General features: G+C 34.2%; 5 protein-coding genes and 1 non-coding gene across 7 annotated transcripts; 3 read left to right on the top strand and 3 right to left on the bottom strand.

Moving 5' to 3' along the window:
• Positions 1–1,044: 1,044 nt before the first annotated feature.
• LOC100305677 (uncharacterized) lies at positions 1,045–2,386 on the top strand. The gene is made up of 4 exons (NM_001248224.1): positions 1,045–1,066; positions 1,197–1,272; positions 1,823–2,041; positions 2,144–2,386. The coding sequence occupies exons 2-4, from the start codon at positions 1,204–1,206 to the stop codon at positions 2,195–2,197; spliced, it is 342 nt and encodes a 113-aa protein (NP_001235153.1). The 5' UTR covers positions 1,045–1,066; positions 1,197–1,203; the 3' UTR covers positions 2,198–2,386.
• Positions 2,387–5,907: 3,521 nt separating this feature from the next.
• Positions 5,908–5,979, bottom strand: TRNAC-GCA (transfer RNA cysteine (anticodon GCA)). Its single transcript has one exon. It is a non-coding gene; the product is annotated as a tRNA-Cys (tRNA).
• A 1,677-nt stretch (positions 5,980–7,656) lies between these two features.
• LOC100802573 (pyruvate dehydrogenase E1 component subunit alpha-3, chloroplastic) lies at positions 7,657–11,549 on the top strand. Its single transcript, XM_003554736.5, has 3 exons — positions 7,657–8,166; positions 8,720–9,500; positions 11,022–11,549. Exons 1-3 carry the CDS (start codon positions 7,942–7,944, stop codon positions 11,297–11,299), a joined length of 1,284 nt encoding a protein of 427 aa, XP_003554784.1. The 5' UTR covers positions 7,657–7,941; the 3' UTR covers positions 11,300–11,549.
• A 1,448-nt stretch (positions 11,550–12,997) lies between these two features.
• LOC100808943 (conserved oligomeric Golgi complex subunit 4) lies at positions 12,998–18,181 on the bottom strand. 2 transcript variants are annotated; one of them, XM_006604850.4, is made up of 4 exons: positions 18,054–18,181; positions 16,176–16,825; positions 15,008–15,974; positions 12,998–13,865 (listed from the first exon to the last, which is right to left on the bottom strand). In XM_006604850.4, exons 2-4 carry the CDS (start codon positions 16,811–16,813, stop codon positions 13,236–13,238), a joined length of 2,235 nt encoding a protein of 744 aa, XP_006604913.1. In that variant the 5' UTR covers positions 16,814–16,825; positions 18,054–18,181; the 3' UTR covers positions 12,998–13,235. The 2 variants fall into 2 exon arrangements, with proteins under 2 accessions (XP_006604913.1, NP_001402036.1); NM_001415107.1 differs by lacking the exon at positions 18,054–18,181 and adding an exon at positions 17,076–17,595.
• LOC100803098 (28 kDa ribonucleoprotein, chloroplastic-like) lies at positions 17,721–19,764 on the top strand. Its single transcript, NM_001415105.1, has 4 exons — positions 17,721–18,417; positions 18,496–18,597; positions 18,684–18,989; positions 19,085–19,764. Exons 1-4 carry the CDS (start codon positions 18,091–18,093, stop codon positions 19,136–19,138), a joined length of 789 nt encoding a protein of 262 aa, NP_001402034.1. The 5' UTR covers positions 17,721–18,090; the 3' UTR covers positions 19,139–19,764.
• A 261-nt stretch (positions 19,765–20,025) lies between these two features.
• Positions 20,026–21,972, bottom strand: LOC102659603 (pentatricopeptide repeat-containing protein At4g01400, mitochondrial; the record flags this gene model as incomplete). The annotated part of the gene is given in 2 exon segments (XM_041012917.1): positions 20,026–20,490; positions 20,708–21,972. A coding segment is annotated over 1 exon segment (1,212 nt), but the record flags the coding sequence as incomplete, so codon positions are not given.
• Positions 21,973–22,277: the final 305 nt, after the last annotated feature.

Raw genomic sequence — 22,277 nt, forward strand, 5'->3', positions numbered from 1 at the left:
CTCAAGAAATAAAAATACTGAAAATACGTTTTCAGAAGGAAATATATTTTTAGATTTGTTTAAAATTACATTCTTTGCCACTGTGTTCTCATTTTATCCAAAATGAGGTTCGTGGTTTCAACTGAAGACACTGAAAACGAAATTTTATTATTTTCAGATTTTGGTTCGTTTGGAAAAATATTTTTACTGAAAATGTTTTAAAAAATTCAATCAAACACATTTCCATCACCATTTTCTATTTTCAATGAAAATGAAAACAAAAAACAATCAAACCAAACACCCAGTTAATAATTCACTCTTGTGTTTTTCTTCTTCTTTTAAGATAAGTTATTCCGTTTAAAAACTTTTATATTATTTTGGTCTTTCTAAAGTTTAAAAACTCTTATGCTCAAATAATTATTTTTATTTTAATTAATTCGTTAAAATTTAAAATTATACCATACTTGTCAGATTTCATATATGCTTAACTCTTATATATTTTTGTGAACTTTGTTTGTTATATATTATATTAAAATCATTATTTTTGTTAAGGAAGTTGAACTTAAATAATTGAGTACTATGAGTTGTTGTAAATTCTCTTATCCTTGAATTAAATTTCTATTGATAAATAAAATTATTATTTTATTTAAAAGAAAGTTTATAGATATATATATCTTATCATTTCCATTATTTTATTTTAAGTTATAGTTTTAAAATTTATCTTAAATGTAAAAAATCCGCATATTTCGTAAAATGTATAAAGAAAATTTTATACAATAATTTTTTGTATACCAAAAAATAATTTATAAAATATTTTTGAATTGAGAAAACAAAACTTGGATTATCCATTGTATTGCTTGACATTGTCATAGATAAGGTGCACCAAATGCTTAAAAAAAAGAAGATATAATTTAGAAAATGAAATTGGGCTAAGGTTGAAACAAATGGGCCCTGAAACGTCGAGGTCCATGAACTGGTTTCCCACTTTTTAAACCCTCAAACCCTAGCTAGGGTCGCAATTCACTTGCGGCTGCAGCAGAGAAGCACTCATCATTCTTCGTTTGTCTAAGATCCGCCTTCTCTGAATGTAACCCCTTTCGCGTCGATTACTTTTCACGATTTTGTTTCAATATTTTGTTTTTGTCATTTGAATACCCTTTATGATTTTATCCTTCTGATTGTATATATATATATATTTTAATTATCTGTTTTTGCAGTGTAAAAATGTCGCTCGGAGAAACTGCTTGTTCATACGCAGCTCTCATCCTTCATGAAGATGGAATCAGTGTAACTGTATCCTTTTGTGTGCCCTTAGGTTTTGCGTTAACGAATTGTGAGTGAATGTTCGAAATAATTTAATTTCTTTGTTTTGGGTTATGTTTTCTAGTGTTAGTTTAGATTTAATTCAATTGAAGAACCGAGTAATTGGTATTAAATCAAAACTAAAAAAAAGTTTCTGTGAAGTAATTTTTATTGAAAATGTGGTTCCAATTTAACCTGTATTTTCTTGTTGAGATTCATTTGTAAACAAATTAAATACTGAGCAATGTGGGGTTGCATTTATTTGTTTCAGGCTTTCGGATTATATTTTCTATTGATGGATTACATATTGAATCAAGTGTAGTGCTGGGTAATTGTGGTTAAAAAAAGATGAAACGTGCATATTTGGTGGAAGTGGGTGGGATGATTTTGATAACATTTTGTTTGTAAAAGTGGGTCTAAGCTAATACGTGTTTTTTAACTGGGTTTTTTTGGTTTTCCTGGGAGAGAAATAGTGGGTTTTAAGGTTTAGAATAAATGAATTTGTTTGGATATGGCGAGTTGCTCCTTAAATTGTAAATAGGCCGACAAGATCAGCACCTTGTTGGAAACTGCAAAGGTTCAAGTAGATACCTATTGGCCAACCTTATTTGCTAAACTTGCTGAGAAGAAAAATCTTGGCGATTTGATAGCCAATGCAGCAGGCGGTGGTGCACCAGTTGCTGTTGCAGCTGCCCCTGTTGCTGCCTCAGGTGGTGGTGGTGCTGCTGCTGCCGCCCCAGCTGCTGAGGAGAAAAAGAAGGTTTCCCGCTAGTGAATTTGTTGTTCCTCCAATTGTTTTTCAATCCTGCTTTATGCTAGTTAATGTGTATCTAATATGAATCTGTGTGTTTCTATTCTATAGGAGGAACCTGAAGAAGAGAGTGATGATGATATGGGATTTGGCTTGTTCGATTAGGGACATTCTCAATATGATTTGGTTAAATTTTGTGGTTCTTTACCTTTAAGTTTACTTTATGGATATTGTAGGTTTTATTTTTGTGCTGGTTATTTATATCTGTATAAGACTTGATTTTGTAGTTTTATGAACTTCGGAATGTGGGTTTATGTCCATTTGAGAATTCGGATGGGAGAAATTGTTTACTTTATATTCTGTTTCTTCGTTTTGTTTGTGTTTACCATTGTCTCTTGTTGTCTCACATTAGTATGTCTTGATATGGTTGTTGAACCGACATTTGATAGACAATTCTGATGCTAAATTACCACCTTGGCTGGTTGCATGCTGTATTTGATCGTAGTAGCAAGATGATTTAGTCGAGGTTGGATATACCATAAACCAGTATCGGTTTCTCACTATTATTAAATTAAATAGATTACATTAGGTGCTTAATTTGGTTTGAGTCAGTGAGTTGGCTCGATGTACTGCTGAAATATGCTGGGTACAAATTAATCATTGTCCATTGTTATGATATCGTTTTAGTCAAGTTTTGTAGAAGAGTCGGTTTCTTGATACAAGTAGATGATTGAAATGAAATTGTCGCAAGCGAACATAGTATTCTTGATTAAGTGCTACTGCTACTGGAAAGGAAATTTAGGCAGCCCGACTGAATGGAAATTTCTCATTTACATCAGACTATGGAAGCGCTTGTTCTTGTTCTTGGGCGTGCCATCCTTGCTTCCAAGTTTGAAACGATTAGGCCAACCACTGCCAAAATCTCGAACGAATATTACACAATCAGTTTAATCTTAAGGCAATATGTCCATGTTAATGGAGTTGCTGCTGTATTCTGTGTACATATGAAATGATTAGACATATTTTATATTACCAGTTCGCTCCCGTGACTTGAGTTAAAGGTTTACAAGTCTACAAGGTTTATCCAATTGGTGTGACTAGTTTGTAAAAATCATTCAACTTATCATATTATTCATATTCATATATGATAATTTGTGATAAGATTGTGTAAAAGTTTTACACTATAGTATTTATTTTTTGTTATTTATGCTTCCTCAGTCTTATTTGTATTCATCAACGTATGGTCTAAACAGGCTCTAAATCAATGACAATTTGTGTATGATCATATGTTAATGAATTTATGGTCTAACGAGTTTTGAATCGATGGCAACTTGTGTATTTGTAACAAATTATTTTATTTATTAAAGTTGATAAAAAAATTAACTTTAATTTTTTTAACAACTAAAAATTATATAAGTACTATTTACAATAATTATTTTGGTGATAATAAAGTAAATTGAAATATAAATATAAAATATTACAATTTTTTTTTACAAAAGTTTTAAATTTTTTTGGTGATAAATAATTCCTTCCATCATCTTTTTAGTGTTTGTTTAACTATCACGTATACCATCTGTCATCTTTCTCGTCCTTTTTATTTCGCAAAAAAAAAAAAAAAAACACAATATAACCAGAAATTTAAATATGACCATTCAGTAACGTACATGGTCTAACACACAAGTTGTCATTGATTTAGCCATGTTAGAGCGTATGTTGATAAATATAAATAAGACTGAGGAAGCATAAGAAAATAACAAAAGTTAAGTACCAATGTTGTAAACAATCATTTTATCATATGATAAGTTGATTGATTTTTACAAACTAGTCATACCAATACGATGACCAGTGCATGACAACTAAAATCTAAAAAAATTCCAGTTCTATGTTTTCATCGGCATAACACATATTTTCTATTACCAGTTCGCCCACCTTCATTGTTTTGGCATGGTTTAGGTTTTATATTTATTCACTTGTCCCTCTTTAATTTCTTTTTGTAGTGATTATTTGAAATTATGAAAGTTGTGTAACATGATTCTTGAATTTTTTTTATGTAGTGATTATTTGAAATTATGAAAGTTGTGTAGCATGATTCTTGAATTTTTTTTAGTTAGCTCTAAACATTTATGTTTATAACGGAAGAAAATAGAAATTATTTTTTTATAACTATATTCATGGGTCTTATAAATAGGGTAATTAGGAAAATATAAATGATTCTTTTAATTAAGGTAATTATAAATATTTATGCAGTAAAAAAATGGACTTTTTTTGCCAACAAGAGGAATTTTTTGGATATTTTACACATGGGGTAGTTTTTGAATTATTTACCGTCGTAATAGGGGTTAGTTAGGTTAGGAAAGAAGATAAGTGAGAAGCCATATGTTACGATTTTAGATTTTTTTTATAACTAAAGTTGTAAATAATTTTACGATTTTAGTGTAAATTTTTTTTTACGATTTTGAAATTGTAATCTTTTTGTTTTGTTTTTACCACTTTAAAGTTGTAAAAAAGTTTTTTTTTAAGTAAGACTTCAAAGTCATAATACCTATTTTTTTATTATTACGACTTTAAAGTCCTAAAAGCAAAAAAAAAGGTTATGACTTTAAAGTCATAAAAAAATTATACTGAAGTCGTAAAATTATTTACGATTTTAATTAAAAAAATAATTAAACTCATAACACTTTGTTACAACTTATTTTCTTTCAATAAATAATTCAAAAACTGTCTCATATGGAAAATACCGAAAAAAATACGCCTTGTTAGTAAAAAAGCCAAAAAATAAAAATTTATTTTAAACTTAAATATGTTTTTAGTACTTTAAATTTGAGTAATTATTTTTTTAGTCCTTAAAAATAATTTTTTTATTAGTCCCTCAAATTTTTGAAAAAAAATATTTTTAGTCCATCTTTGTTTAATGTGTTAATGGTTTCACAATCTGCAATAATATTTTTAATTGCCAAAATTTATTTTTTAATTTTTCTTTTGAAAAATGATTTATGGAGATTTTAGACCGCCAAAATATTTAACTTTTATGGTTTAATGGTCGTTTTTATATATTATATTGGTTTTAAAGAAAAAAAATAAAAAGATAGATGTAAAATTGTTGCAATTTTTTACATAATATAGTTGTTTGGCACAATTTTTTTTAAAAGATATTAAGTTTTAAAAAACATTTTTGACGGTGACAAATAAGAATAAATTGTAACACCATTAATGTAAAAGATGATAATGAGTAAAAGTAGCTTTTCCTAAATTTGAGAGACTAATAAAAATATATTCTTTTTTAAGGACTAAAAAAATAATTACTTAAATTTAAAAAACTAAAGATATATTTAAACTTTTATTTTATCTAAAACTTTATACGTATGTTTATGAAGATAACATTTACATAATTCAACAGTTGGATATGTTAGTTTTATAGTGTGTATTTGAAAAGGAGTGATTTTTTTTAAAAAAAACTTTCTTTTTGGTGAGTATAAAAAGAATCATAGTTTAGTCTTAAAAATAAATTAATTTAATTAAAAAATTTAAGGAAAATTTTGAATTCAGACAATATTGTTCTAATTTACTCAACTATTCTTATTGAAAAAATCATCATAATATCTTAAATTATATTACTTTCAAATGACAAGAAACTTAATTGTAATTGGTTAAAAAAACTTATTTGTAATTTGATTTATATTTTCCTGTTTTTATTCTGTAGTCCCTTCCTAACAGTGGAGCTGTGGAGGTTATAAAAAAATAGAAGAGAAAATTCAATAAAAACATATGCGGAATTGTGTAATTAGAGTTAAAATTAAATTTACATACAATTGCAAAAATAAATTAAAAAGTTAAATTTACAAAATAATTGTGTGAATAAAATTTCAGACAATAAAAGGGCCCAACCGGGTTCGAACCGGTGACCTCTTGATCTGCAGTCAAATGCTCTACCACTGAGCTATGGACCCATTTAATCATATGAACTGTCATTGAATATTAATATTCTGATATAAGGTAAGCATATTAACAAAGGAAAAAGATTAAATTAGTATTTTGATCCTATAAATTATTATTTAGGTACAATTTGATCATCTAATTTTTAAAATTAATTATTTTTTTAAATAATACATGTTGTGACGGTTTAAAATCATTTAATGACGATTTTAAACCATAATAAAATATAATTTCTGACTCTTTAGACCGAAAGATGATATTAATTTCATCGAAAGAATAAAAGGATCAAATTGAATTAAAAATATTAAAGATCAAATTAAAGTTAAATAATAAATTAGAGGACCAAAATATTAAAAAAAAAATAATTTATCCACTTCCGCAGGCAACTTCATGTAAATCAATGGCCAAACCAAAACTTGTGAAATCTAAGTAAAACTAAATCATTTTTAAAGATTACTACTACTATAATTAGTGTTAGCTTATTATTACTATTTAGAATGATTATTAGAAGGTATAATTTTTTTTACTGAAAAAAAAGTATGATGCAATACAAAAAGCAAAATAATGTAATTTAAATATCTAAAAAAGTATAATTTACACAAAAATATTTTCTTCACTTTACTTCATCTAGTCCATTTATTTGTCATCCCTCCGTCCAAAAACAAAGTTTGATAGGATTTTTATTGCAGTTTTTATCTCAATTTTTTTGGTAAATTTTATTGTTAACAAATTCATTTGGTACATTTTATTCTTTAACTTTTTTTGAAAAAAACTTACAAATTTTATCGTCCTTCGTTGAGTTGGCATGACAAGCTAAAATAATTATACTTTTATCCTTTTATTTTTTGGAAAATTTTACTCCATTTTTTTTGCCTTTTTACAAATTTTATTTTTTTTTGTGTATTTTATTCTCAACTTTTAAGTTTATGTCATATCAACTCAATGAAGGAAGGTAAATTTTATAAGCTTTTTTGAAAAGTTAGGACTGAAATGCACCAAATTAATTTGTTTGTGGTAGAATTTGTCAAAAATAATAAATAGTTGAGATAATAAATGTAATTAAGCCTTTATTTTATTGTAGAGTGCAATTTTTTTTTTAAAAAGAAATCATGTGTGATGTAAAGATAAATAAATTAACCAGAAAATTTATTCTCAAATAATTTCTCTCTCTTGCTAAAAAGTCCAACTCAGTTGAGTTTAATATATAAGTTATGATAAATTCTCTGTTATTTGTCTTTTGATTCTTATATATTAAAAAAAATTCTCACTCAAATAGTACATAAAATAGTTGTTTAAATGATTTTTAAAGTATTGCATTAAAAAATGATTTCTAAAATATTGAATATTCATCGATTTATTTCCTAAGTTAATGTATTTTAATAAATTTTAGAGATTAATTTGAAGAATTTTTTAAATATTTTTTTGACATAACTTTTTCTAATACTTTTAAAATTATTTAATTAGTTTTTCTTAATTAAAAAGAGATAATAATACTTCAAGAATTGAAACTATCAAAGTAATAATTTGTTTTTGGTGAATTTAGAATATATAACCCAAAGAGAAGGGCTAAACTATGATCTATTTAAGAGATTAGCTTTTACCAATATTTTTTTTATGCACACAACCTACATGATGTTCAAACCTCTTGACAATATGATTGATAGGGCCATCCATATAATGTTGGGTAGTTAACGGTTGTTTCAGTGTGATTTTGTAGGAGCAAGGTGATACAGAATAGAAGTTATGTGCCGATTAAAATGGTTGAATAAAAGAAGAAAGAATAGTATTTGTAGGAAAAGTTGGTTGGGTATTGGTGGCCTCCCTCTCTCGTCTCTGTGGCTGTGATTTACAGCAACAGCAGCATTGCCCATGTCTCCTTCATTCCTTTCCCTCTCTTGTTTCCTCCGCCCCTTCTCAATAAGAATAACTAACCTCTTTCTTTCTTTCTCTCTCTTCTCATTCACACATAAATCTCAATGTCTCTCTCCGTACCAAAGTTGGCTCGGCCTCTTCCTCTCCATCATCACAGTTCTTATGGCAGCCTCACCATGTCTTTCCACACATTCACTCCCTTCCTTGGATCCACTCACAAGCTTCGCTTCATTTCCCCCATTAAGCTCAATGCTCCTCGCTTTAATTCCTCTGTTGTATCTGTCTCCGATCTTTTCAAGAACAACAAACCCAAATCAACCACCAATCTGGTACCCCTTTTTTTTTCTTTTCATATCAACGTTTTTCCCTTTCCACAAGTAATTTATTGGGAAGAAGATTTGTTTATTTGTTCAGCACGACATGGGTTTCTGAGAATTAGATGAATAAAAAAATTGAACTTTCCTTTTAATTCAACCTACCCAATTAGTTTATGAGTAAATCGTATGTCGGCTCACTCTGTAAAGTGTTTTTACACTATCAACTAATTGGAAATTGCTATGTAGGATAATTTTGTTAACTTTTACAATAATCACCTTAAATGTCATTCCTAGTATGTATGTTTTTTTGATTGATTGACAATACATAGATTGTTACACTGACGGTACATAAAACTCAAAGTTTAGTTTATAAGTAAGCTTCATGATTCAATATTTTATTTCAAATGTGTAGATACTTCACAATATGATGGTATAGATTTTGTATTAACAGTTAGGAAAAAAGAGATCTTCTTATGCCATCTGCCCATTTAGCTTCAGATTTGTTGTCTTTTGTAAATAATAAGTGTTTGAGACTATTGTTTTTTGTTTGTATCTGTGTGTGCAGCTTATTACGAAAGAGGAAGGTTTGCAGCTCTATGAAGACATGGTATTAGGCAGGTCCTTTGAAGACATGTGTGCCCAGATGTATTATAGAGGCAAAATGTTTGGTTTTGTTCACTTGTACAATGGCCAAGAAGCTGTGTCAACTGGGTTCATCAACTTTCTCAAGAAAGAAGACTGTGTAGTGAGCACATACCGGGACCATGTTCATGCACTGAGTAAGGGGGTCCCCGCACGTGCTGTAATGAGTGAGCTCTTTGGGAAGGCCACAGGATGCTCCCGAGGTCAAGGTGGATCTATGCATATGTTCTCAAAGGAGCATAATTTGATTGGTGGGTTTGCTTTCATTGCTGAAGGAATCCCTGTGGCCACTGGGGCAGCATTTTCCAGCAAGTATAGAAGGGAGGTGCTGAAAGAGGCAGATTGTGATCATGTGACATTGGCGTTTTTTGGAGATGGAACATGTAACAATGGACAGTTCTATGAATGCCTAAACATGGCAGCTTTATGGAAATTGCCAATTGTGTTTGTGGTGGAAAACAATCTGTGGGCTATTGGGATGTCACATCTCAGGGCAACTTCAGATCCTCAGATATGGAAGAAAGGTCCGGCATTTGGAATGCCTGGGGTTCATGTTGATGGTATGGATGTTTTGAAGGTCCGAGAGGTGGCAAAGGAGGCTATCGAAAGGGCCAGACGAGGAGAGGGACCAACTTTAGTAGAATGCGAGACTTATAGATTTAGAGGACATTCATTGGCTGATCCTGATGAGCTTCGTGACCCTGGTGAGCGTTTACATTATGTTTTCTTTACTTATAATCTACTTCAGTTATGCTGTTAATTTTGGAGTAAACTAGATTTGAACCTGTGCATTGCACAGGGATCATTTTTTTTTTTTAATTACTTAGCATTTTTTTGTACATAGTATTTAATACCATTTTTTTTCTTCTGTAAAATTTCAGCATATATTTTACATGTTATATAGCAGCAAGTTATACCAAATATTTGACCTCAAAAGATTGAATTTCATGACAAATTTGTTTGACAGTAATCATCATTGCTGCAAACATTTAATTAATTCAAGCTACATATTGTCTGTTATAAGAAAGACTCCAAAGCATGCATATGAATAATGTATTAGTCAAATTCCTGTAGAAATTCCTCTAGAAATTATCATCCGAATTTATGTTTGGTTGATCCCTCAATTCTTCATCCAAATCTGTAGGAATTACGCATCCTTGAAGTTGTTGTTCCTTTGCATTTCTGATGGTGTCTTCAGTGGCACTATTCACAATCCTTATACATTAATTCTGCTATATGGTTTCCTGTGCATTAACTTTGTCGTTAACTTGGGAGCACTTTTCTCTGGATGTTAGTAGCAATGTTGTGCATAGTAAGAGTAAGATCATGGATTTGGATCACTGACTAGCTTGCATGTTGAAGGAATTGAACTCGTGTAGTGGTGCAATCTAAACCTGTTAATGGTGTAAAGATGCAACACTTAATAGTTTGGTAATGTAAATATGTATAACTGCATTATAAGCTTCAAGATCATGCCAACATGATAGAGACATCAAATTTTAATCAGTAAGTGAAGATTTCTCTAACCTAAATTACATTTTTTAAGCTCAAGCTATTTTCCTCAAATTTGGAATGATTGAAGAAAAAAAATGGTTGAGTTGGTTCAGTGTGAGACGCGTGTTCATCCCTTAGCTTCACTATACTACACTTTCTTGATTTGTTTTTCTGAAAAGAATCTTTTCTAAGCATTTTGACGGCAAGTGCAAAACATCACGGGGTCTGATATGAGGATAAAAAAAGCCAATGGTTTGATTATCATTTACAAACAATTTTCATAAACTGAAGTTTTGAATGCTTTTCATTTTTCTGATAGTTTGATATCAGATGTTTTAGCAAGGATATACTTTTGCCTGTCAATGTGATAGAAAATGTGAAAGTCAATTTAAGTAATTTCACCATGTTGATCTAATTCAAATTTCCCTGAAAAGATTTTAGTTGCTTAATTAATATGTAGGCTGATAAATCTAGCTAGGTTGTTCACCCTTTTAAAATGTCCTGCTAAATCTATAAATCTTCATTTTCTATGCATATTTAACTATGTTATTCTTACATCAATAGTATTATGGTTTCCCCAACTATTTTACTAATTTCAACTAGTCAGGATATTCGTGCCATGATCAAATGAGTCACATCTAGCCATAGTTTTCTTTACATCTTCTATTTGTTTCAACCAAGTTCATTATAAATTAATTATTATTCACCATCATCTGCTTGCGCTTTCACAGCTGAGAAGGCACATTATGCCGGTAGGGATCCCATCTCTGCACTGAAGAAATACATGATTGAGAACAAATTAGCCAGTGAACAAGAGTTGAAGACCATAGATAAGAAGATAGAGGAGGTTGTTGAGGATGCTGTTGAGTTTGCAGATGAGAGCCCTCATCCACCCCGCAGCCAGCTTCTAGAGAATGTCTTTGCTGATCCAAAAGGTTTTGGAATTGGACCTGACGGCAAGTACAGATGTGAGGACCCAAAATTCACGGAAGGCACGGCGCATGTCTAATGTTTTTTAAGTCTGACATCATGCATCTATCTGCTTGGAGTTTTCAGTTTTAGATTCATGTTCTTTTTCATATACTTACTAGAGATCAAACGTTACAGACAAAATATAAGGAGGATTTGTTCTTTAGGTTGAGTTTTGTTTTTCTTCTATTATATTTATTATTATCCATGGAACTAGTCAACAATGACAATTCCCAATCCTTCCTTTTAGTTGTCAGTTGTTGCAAATATGACAATCATCTATGCTTCTAGTGTACTTCTCTAATCTAATTTTTTAGATGATTTTGACCTTTCTACATTGTAAAGCCTGAATTCTAACACCACGGCATGCCCTCTTGGTACAGTAAGGGCTCTTCTAGTGTACTTCTTCACCGTGTTTCTTATGATTGAGACAGTAGATTTGCTCAGAATATTGTAGAAATCCATGAGGCATGATGATAGGAATGGGCCTAGAGATGTCCAAATAGATAGTTTAAATATCAGATGACCAGGTATTATCCTTTTTATATTATTCAGTTTTATTTTATATTTCTTACTTTTTTAAAATTTAAACAAACTGACTGTAAAAAAAAACAGAAAATTACTTATTTTATTATTATTTTTTAAATAAGCTTAAACAAAACGCCCAATATATGTTGTCTCAAAGCCTTGCAGGCCATCTAGGAAAGCAAGAACCATGGTTGAATCGAAATGGTAGATTGGTGGACATTAGGCAGAGTATGAGGCTCCTTTGTGACTAGTAAGGGTTTCTATGATCCAGACCAGCATCCGACTTTATCAGTAATCAAATTATAGAGATTTTGTACAAAAACGGATAAACTATTCATTTGGTCCTTATAATTTTCTCTACAAAAATTTAATCAAAGTTTTTCTAAACAGTTTTTTATGACAGTTTATTAGTTGTTACCGTTAAAAAAAATGAGTTTTATACCTCTAGAAAGTGTTCTCTAAAATTATTGATGAGAATCAAAACTTAACTTTTATTATGTAAGATGAGAATCAAAACTTAACTAATATTTTATTTTATATAAATATTAAAACTTAAAATGAGGGACAGGACCAAACCTTAATATTATTAACTCACACATATATACCAGGAAAAGAATGCTAGAAAAATATCCTTATTGGGATATAAATTCAAACTAGGCGAAGTGACCCGTACTTTGTACGACAAAAAAAGCAAAACAGCGGCCATATTTTAAATTTTAAATGCAAAGAGAAGAAAAATAAAACTGAGTGCAGCAGAGCACAATAAGTGGACTTCTTGGTTTGGAGGCTGGAGCTGGACAGATTTATTATATCTATTGATAATAAAAGAAAAAGACCAACAAGAACTAGTAGCTTCAACAATGCTGACAACTTTCCATACCACAGTGGCAGTGTTTAATTTTGATATCTATAGTTCGACACGGGTTTCTAACATGTTTTGCAGCATGCCTGATGTGCTTGCAGAAGTTATCATGCAAAGTGGCGTCAATATACAAGTGATGGTTTGGACTTAGCCAGCATTATTGTTTAAATAAAAGTTAATTATCCAAATAACAACATTCGTATATTCTACAGCGAAATGCACGATAAATGAGTTTTGGAAGTAAACGAGCTATGAGCGAACTTTACCAAACAAACATTAATCTCTCAAAAATGATTTACAAAATAAAAATACAAAAATTAGGAAGTGGCTAATGAGGAACAAAGACCGTTTCACACATCATGCTCTTTATATAAGCGTGCTATCTTGGCCTCTGGGGTGGCAAATCTGAATAATACACTTGCTTATTCTTTTGTTTATGCAAATCGCACAATGGAACTGTATGTTAACTTCCCGAGCACCAAAAAGGCAAAAATAGTAAGAATGAAGATGTAATACTTATCAGACAAAATTAAAAAAAAAGTAGAACAAAAAAAAAAAGAATGTGAAGAGACGATATAAACGGATATTACAACTTCAGAGCAACTATTGCTTCTGATTTAAAATCAACTCGCAGACCCAATACACGCCTAACCTCTGCTGGAGTTAATCTCCAGGTCATAGGTCCAGAGTTCTCACCCCAGAAATCTAGAATCTCAGAAACCTTTTCTAAATTTAGAATTGTTGCCATTTGAGTAAGACGTGCAAACTTGTCTCTAACAGTTCTCTGTGTCATGACACTGAAACGGCTTACCAAAGCTCTAGCATCTCGGTCAAGCTGAAGACCACCTAGCTGACTAAATCTTTTCTGCATCATAATGACTTCTAGCCTTTTCACAATGAAGTCAATAATCAAATGAACAAACGTGTCATAATTGTTAGCAGTCATTAGTGGCTGCAGCCATGCCACATTTGACTCAACGGCATAGAGAAGTCTCTGAACCCATGGGTCATTCACCTCATTATCTGCATACTCAGCCTCTGAAAGCTCATAGCTGATTGTTCCTACACTGTCTAATAACGGTCTAATGCGAGGTGTAATGGTTGCCACAAGTTGTTCTATGCCAGCATTCAAAGCTTGCTTGAAAGCATTGCTACTATCTGCCAACTCAGTCAAACAAGATTTTACCTTTTCTCGATCAGCTGGTGCAGGAAATACCTGCATAAAGTAATTCAGTCAGTTAATTATGCAATTTTAAAATGATATATATTATTATATAGGCAAAGCAAAGTGCCATAAATAAAAATATGAGCTATAGTTTATGATTCCACGGAGGACAAACCGACAAAGAGCTATATAAATTGAAAAATAATTCTTCTTCTTCTTCAAAAAAAGAAATCTGGAACTTTATTCCAGCTACATTCTTACATTTAAAAGTGAAGGGGGAGCAGTTGATGAAGCAAAAGACAAACATGCCACATATTTAATTAGCAAACTTGCGCCTCTGAATAAACATCTAGTGTAAAATGGAAAAAAACCTTCCCAATCACATCAAGACTTTAATATTTTACTAATCTCTACCAATACAAAGGAAACACAGTTCTTTACTATATGGATACATAGAACTATAGATTTCATAATGAGAGGAGATGAATCAGAGTTCTTTCTGGGGTCATAAGAATCAGGGCATTAAGCATGTAAGTACTTAGTTCATGAAGTGAAATCAATTCATCAGCATTATAATTTTTTAATTTCTAAACAATACTTCAAATGCATTCCTCGAATCAATCAATCATCTCCATGTTTATGTTAAACAAAATAATAGCTACAAATTTGACCATGTATTCATCACAACGATAAGGGGAATTTCATCAATACTTCGAGCATTAAGCACTTAAGTCCATAGTTCATACAGTGAAATCATCAATACTACAATTTTTTAATTTCTATACCAAACTTCAAGCACATCCCTCTATCAAACATCTCCATATTTATGTCAACCAAAGGATTGCTACAAATTTGACCATGTATTCACCCAGCATTCAGGGGAATTAGATCACTACTTAGAGCATTCAGAACCACATCCTGCACAAATTAAACAACACAAACTCCACCCACATGCTAATGCCAAAAACAATTGCTCTATCGATTTTCAATAAAAATCAAAATTCGCTTATGAAGTTATGATTAATCCATACACTAGCAATCTCAAATTACCTTCTAATGGGACCCCAGGCACAACATGATAGGGCAACGGTGCACCAACCATACTTACTGCTACAATTATTTTCATAATTCAAAATTTAATGAATTTCATCAGTCAGTATAACTGTAAGATACAAAAAAAATATACCACTCACCTCAGCACACTGTTCTTCAATTTCATGTTTTAGCTTCAGAACATATTCACTGCTAACATCCATATTATTCAAAGCTGTTGCAATTTCGGTCCCTGTTTTTTGCACGCCAACACCACCAAAGAACAACTTTGCACCAAGGTTTGGCTCTCTAGTTTTGTGCTGCAAAGCTTCATGATATTCATTACCGAGCAAACTACTAGCACCACTCAAAACTGCGACAACAGAACTGATATTGGAAGTGGATATTGCCCTCCGCAGGCAACTCTGCAATACATAAAACACATCATCCACCATAGAAGAAGTAAGGCTGTCAGGCATGTGTTCATCGATCTTTATCGCCTTCCTAACATTCTCCACCATGAAAAATCCCTCCAAAATGACGTAAAAGCCGGTTAAATCCTGTGCCACCTTGCTGAAACTGCCACTTCGGAAAGCCTTGGTGGCGCGAGGAAGCAATTCGGGGTCAACAGAAGTAAGTGCTTTGATCTTGGAAATCATGAACTCAGTGTAATCCTCACCAAGCTGCATAAGGGAGAGAATCTCTTCCAAATACAACTCAACCTCCCGTGGGTCAGGACCCTCAGGACCTCCTCCAACAGCAAGCAAATTGGTGTTGTGTGCATTTATCTCAGAGGACAACTTAGCCAACTGCCTATACTCCATGTACTTGTTCAAAATCACCGAACCGCGAGAATCACACTCCTCCTGAAGCTCACAGATGGCATACACAATACCATCCTCCCCACAAAGACCACTCAAGATCTCACTATTCTCCTCAATTGCCAACACAATGTCCTTAAACAAATTGGTCAAACACCTAACAAAATTCACATTCTGCTGATCCATCATCTCTACCAACTGCTCAAACTCCATTCTCGACCTCATTGCAACCACCTTCTTCAAGTACCCAACATACACCTGCAAACCCTCCTCCTCCACACCCAGTGGTGTGAAGAGCCGAATGAATCTGAAGAATGATGGATCAAGGTTGAGCATTGTGGCACAAGCTTTTTTTAACTCTTCAATATATACCAAGTTTAATACATATGCACTTTCAGTTTGTAAATTTTTTTTACATTGTCATCCAATTAGTAAAATCAAGGTATGTATTATGACTAGTAAACTCATAGTGCATATACTATTTATTCTTATAGATCCATGAGTGAACCTGAGAATGGCGGGGTGGTCGCGCTGATCGACGGCGGCGGAGAGCTTCTTCCTTACAATTCCTTCCAACTGCTTCTTGGCAGCCAACAAGCGATCCCTCTGAAGCTGATCGGAGCCGGAATCCTTGTACTGGGCGTCGATCTGGAGGAAAGTCTGGACGTAGAGGGCGGCGGACTCGTAGTCCTCGGCCTCGAGGGCGCGGTGGACGCCTTCGAGGGAGTTGGCGCGTTCGACGATGGCGTCGATGCGGAGGAGCGTGTTGCGGACGCGCGACTGGGCTAGATCAAGCTCGCGGACCTTGCGGCTGACCTGGTCGGCGAGGTCGGAGGTGGAGGCGACGTTGGAGAGCATGTAGTCGGCGTCGGAGTTGACGATGTCGAGGACGTCGGAGGAGCGCTGGAGCTGGAGGAGGTGGCGGTCGAGGTCGGTGCGCTGCGACAGAAGCTCGTCGAGTTCAACGTCCACCGCTCTCTGGTGAGCGATGCATTCGTGAAGGAGGCGCGTCATGGCGCCAACGTCGGTGAGGGAGCGAACGTATTCGACGGCCTCCGCCGTGCCGAAATCGATTGAGCCACAGACGTTGCTCCCGTTTTCTTCGTCCGCGACATTTCCGTTCGCCTCTGGAGTAGCCCCCATCATCAATCGCGGAAGCTACAATCACATTCAGATCAGATCTGAAACAACAACTAAAAAGGGACGAACGTTTTTATTTGAGTGTGAATTACACTCTATAACTAATGATTAGGGGCATTTTATTTCATCCCCAAAGTACACGGTAAAAAAAAAAATAGACGCTTTGGAAGTAAAATTTTCTGACGTTATTTTCATTGCTCAGTCTTTCTATATTCTTTGTTCGCATTTTTCTTTATTTGTTTCTAAAATAGTGAAAATAATGACCAACCGTTAATCTCATTCAGAAGAGGTGGCACTAAAAATCCTCGCTATCTGAGCTCCTTCTGCTTCAGATGGTGAAGATAAGAGGATGGGGAATTTATCGGTGGCTAGTGACTGACTATTAGAGATTTGTTGCAGGGGGAGGATCAGTGGAGTGAGAGAATGAAACATTTTTACTTCTGAGTTGCAGTATTGGACAAGTCTTAACATATTTAATGATTCCTTTGTAGCTGGGAATTTTTATTTGGCAGCAATCTAATTTGTATGGAAAGGAGTACCGGAACTCTGTCAATCATTGCAGGCATGTGGATGCCATCAAAGGAAGTTCAAGATTAATTGCTGCTATCAGAAATGTTTTGGAATGTCAATATCATCAACATCTACCCAGAATCTAATAGGTGTGTGGATGGCCTTGCGAAACCAGCTTTGATGATTTTTTATTCTCTGGGAGTTGTTTCTCCTAGATTTGTTTCTGTAAGGCCTCGCCCAGTATAAAAAAAGAAAAAGAAAATAATGGAAGAGAGAAGGTTCTACACTTTTACACTTCAAAAATTGAGAAAAGCATCTCCTATTTTTGTTACAAATTATTATTATTATCTTTATATTTTCAGTTGACTTCATCTTAAAAATCATGTGTTACGACTTACATGTATACTTACTTATACAAGAATATGTAAAAAAAGTATTTTTATAAATTAAATATATTAATATCTTAAGTTCCTTAAGAATTGAATTTGTTTTATATAAAAAAATTCTATTTTGTTCTTTATATGCATAGTCAATTAAAATTAGACTAATGAATATATTACCTAAGAGAGAGAATAAAAGTTTCAAACTAATAAAAGAAATTTAAAAATAATTAAGAATAATTTAAAACAAAATGTATTAATTAAGAACAAAATCAATATTAGCGCATATAAATGGAATTATTTTATTTGAAGAAAGAAAAGAAAGATAAAGTTGAATGGATAGATTGAGTTGTAACCTGTAGCTAGCAGCCTCATTACTCTTTAAGGGGAAACATGGCATTGGCAGCTAATGCTACTCCCTCTCTGGCCTTCGCTTCTTCCTCCTTACTGAACCACAATCCCCAATTTGGTGCTGCTCCCAAACGATTCGTTTCTTCTTCTTCTTCTTCTTTGTGCCTTGCCGCGGGGCTCAGCTCCAAGGCTAGGGCCTTCAGTTTCTCTGCCTCGGCTGCGGCCCTTGACGGAGAAGAACTCGCGGTGGAAGAAACGTGGAAGCTAGCGAGACCAACCGAAGTGTACGTCTGCAACCTTCCACGAAGCTGTGACACGGAGCAACTACTTCATATGTTCAACCCTCACGGAACCGTTCTCTCTGCCCAGGTTTATTGCTTATTTAACATCCTACTATCTTCTGTTTTCTTGTTCTTTTGTTTATCCCTCGTGATTTCTCTTTTTCAGGTTTGCCGGAGTGCGGAAACTGGTGAAAGTAGAGGGAGTGCTTATGTCACAATGGCTTCTATTAACTCGGCAAGAAAAGCAATTGCGGCATTGGATGCATCGGTTAGTCACTCCCACTCCCTGCTTCTATTTCGTTCATATCTTCTGGCTGCTGTTTTATCTGAAATTTCGGTTTTTTACGACTCAAGGATTTTGGTGGGCGTGAAGTGCGGGTTAGATTTTCAGCTGAGATGAATCCCAAGAGAAGGAATCTTGAAACAATGAACTCATCACCCAAGAGAGTTATATACTATGAAGGTCCTCATAAGTTGTATGTTGGCAATCTTTCCAGGAGTGCGGGGCCTCAAGACTTGAAACAACTTTTTGGTAGATTTGGTATTGTAGCTAGTGTAAGGGTGTTGCAAGATTTGAGGAAAGGGAATCGCAGGGTCTATGCGTTTGTCTCTTATCATTCAGAGTCAGAACGTGATGCAGCAATGTCGCTCAATGGAACAGTATAATCTGCCTCTGCCATTTTCCATTTTTCTGCTTCTTATTTCTTTTGCTTGAGTTGTGTCTGATACCCGGTCTGGTCTGGTCTATCTTGCAGGAATTTTTTGGTCGTGTGCTAGTGATTAGAGAGGGTGTAGAGAGAGAGGACTGAGACCTAACTGGATATTCATATTTTCCATAGAGATTGTTGCAATTTTGATTGTTTTGGGAGGATGCTCTCTGTTCTGGCTTTTGGGGGGCTTATAGGCTCCTTTGACCAAACTAAGCTTGATGCAAGAACATTCCTGAGCTAGAAAATGTCAGCAAGCAGAGTTGACCTACTTTGAAAAGTCCATTAAAATTGCAATCAGCAATGTCTCTGTATATTTGAAATTTGAAACATGCTTTTCTGAGTGACAAAGTATTCAACTTAAGGTCAAGAACAAAGACTGCCAGACCTGATAAGGAACTTCTCTTCCATTGTTTTTACATATCTATAAATATTTAAATCTACTGTTGACAAGAAAAAAGTAATGTGAGAAAGATTATTGAGCCAACTTTTTACCACTGTTGTTAAGTTTTCAAACTAATTCATTGTCTTATGTTGTTTTTGACGGCGTGGCTTGGAGAACCTGCCTTTTTTTTTTCAAGCATGTCTGCATGTTTTTCTGACTCTAATCTTCAGCAAGATAATTTAGGGTTGTCTGTTTTATAATTATGTAAGATTAACTTTGAACTATTGTACTTACAAATTACAATTTGTCCCCGAATTAGTCAATCACAAATTTTATATTAAAACGTGTGATATAGTAAGAAATTGATTATTAAAATTTGCAAACAGGTTGCTGCCAACTTCATACCTCATCTTAGATCATTCCAAGTCCTTATTTTCTATATATATATAAAGCAAGTCCTTATACTGTTCTTAAGGATTGCAATGCTTAGCATGTTGTTGATATGGATGGTGATCCAAAAAAGAATTCGTAAATATTGAACAAGGAAGGTTTGATGATTGTTTTGGAGTCCCTATTTCTATTCTCATGGAGTAATGGGGCTATATAAACCAAACTGCGATTTATTAAAGAAAAAAATGAGCTACTATAAACTGCAACTACATTATTCAACCAATAAACTAAAACCCCTACCAATCCCACTAGCATCCATGACTTATCAGCTCCACCATAACCCCCTTTGCCAAGTAAAACACATTGCAAGGACTTTTACAACATATGAAGGTGCAGCCTAATTTGCAAATGGGCATAAAGGCAGTATTCAAAGAAGAAAGAATGCCATGAAGCAAGCTCAAACAACTTCCAATCTGGCTCTGCTTGCCATAGTCCTCCTCCACACACGACAGACATACCAGACTAAAGCGTTAGCATTTACAACCAAACCAATCCAGTTTGTCTTCACTGCCTCAAACCGCCTGCATGCAATGGCCACTAACTTTATATACCTTCAAACCCTCCTAAATCAAGGATCCCAACTGGCCAGCCTCAGAGTCAATGGAGGAACAAGCGAGCACTGATCACAACAAAATAATTGTAATGCAATCAGGGTTCTCTGATTAACAACTATTATCCTCTGCATTCCATCAGGCTGCATAGTTATGAATTATGATTGACATGCAACACCGTAAGTGAAAACCTTGATTACTAGAGAAAAGTGAGTTAGATTCTAGGGCAAATGGTTAACATGCAATTCTATGTAGGCTACACAGCTTGGAAAGTAACTAACATACCTCACAGATCCAACATGGATGACAACAGGATGCTAGTAATTCCTACAGAAGTTTTAGCATGCTCTTGACCTGGATCGTATCTTCCCAATCAAGTAGTTCTCCAAACCAATGCCAGCATCCACAATTCTAGTATGCCCTTTTATTTCAATCTTGAGAACTTCCTCCAAAGCACCACTGCTTTTCCCCTCATCATCCACTTCACATATTACAGGCATTATGATCATCCAAGTATCCACATGAGGAGCCTCCCCATGCTCTAGTGCCTTGGTGAGAACTCCACAAGCATCCTCTGTCCTACCAACATTACAAAACCCCTTCACCAAGGCATGAACAACAGCAAAATGAGGAGAAAAATCTTTGGACAGCATTTCCTCCATATACTTACTAGCCTCATCAAGCATTCCCATGTTACACAAACCACTCACCAAAGTACGATAAGACACGAGATTGGGCAAACTCCCATTGGCCCGCATGTCAGAAATAACCTTGCAAGCATCATGAGTACGCCCATCTCTACAGAAGCCCAATATAACAGTATTCTAATGAACAATATCAGGATTGCACCCTTTGACCTTCATCCTACAAAGAAGCTTGTAAGCTTCCCTGAACTTCTTCTTCCTACACAAACTATTCAACAAAGTGGTGTAAGTCAAAGAATCCGGAACAAACCCGTTCAACATATCCTCCAAAAGATCAACAGCTCCATTCACCCGACTCTTCCTACACAAGGCCTGCATCAAAATCCGGTAAGACTCGATATCCGGAACAACATCTCGTTTAAACATTATGTTGAACAGAGAGTAGGCAATGCTAATGTCCCCGTTGAGACAGAAGGGGCGCATGAGAATGTTGCAGGACTTGGTGTCGGGCTCCACGCCGTAGCTGCGAGAGTCCTTGAAGAGATCGAAGGCGGGACGAAGGTAGTTGCGGTGGGAGACGAGAACCTCGAGAATGCGGTTAAGGTGTTTGGGGAGAGGCTTGCAATTAAAGTGGAGAATGGTGTAGAAGGTTTTGAGGGCTTTGTCGGGCAAATCGGCTTCGGGGTAGACTTTGAATAGGTAAGTGAAGAGGGTGGGAGTGATGGGGTGAGAATCGGACTTGAGGGGACGGAGGAGACCGTCGAGGAAAGTGAAGTGTTTGGAGCGACCCAACTTGAGAAGGAGGATGAGGTAGCTGGAGTAAGTCCAAGATTTCTTTGGCCAGAACAGGGTCTGATTCGGAAGCTTCTTCTTGCTTCTGCCTATACAAGTCAAGCGCTTGTGATGAATTCAACGACGTGCAACTTACAAGTAAGCCCGCCCAATTTCTAGAGTATTTTCGTCCATGAATGGGGCACGTTGAATTGGCACAACAGCCGCCACGCTTTTTACCAAAATTTCTTAACCAGTTACAGTTTTAAAAATCACAAAATTTTATGGATTTTTCATTTTATTTAATAATTCTTTAACATGATTTTATAATTTTAATAAGTTTTAATCAATAAAAAATGAAATAATAAAGTACTTAAACAAAATTAACTCAAACTTTTTTTTAACATGGGATTAAAAAAATAGAATAATTTTTTTTTTAT

The sequence above is a fragment of the Glycine max genome, chromosome 19 (genome assembly GCF_000004515.6).
Source record: "Glycine max cultivar Williams 82 chromosome 19, Glycine_max_v4.0, whole genome shotgun sequence".
Lineage (NCBI taxonomy): Eukaryota > Viridiplantae > Streptophyta > Magnoliopsida > Fabales > Fabaceae > Glycine > Glycine max.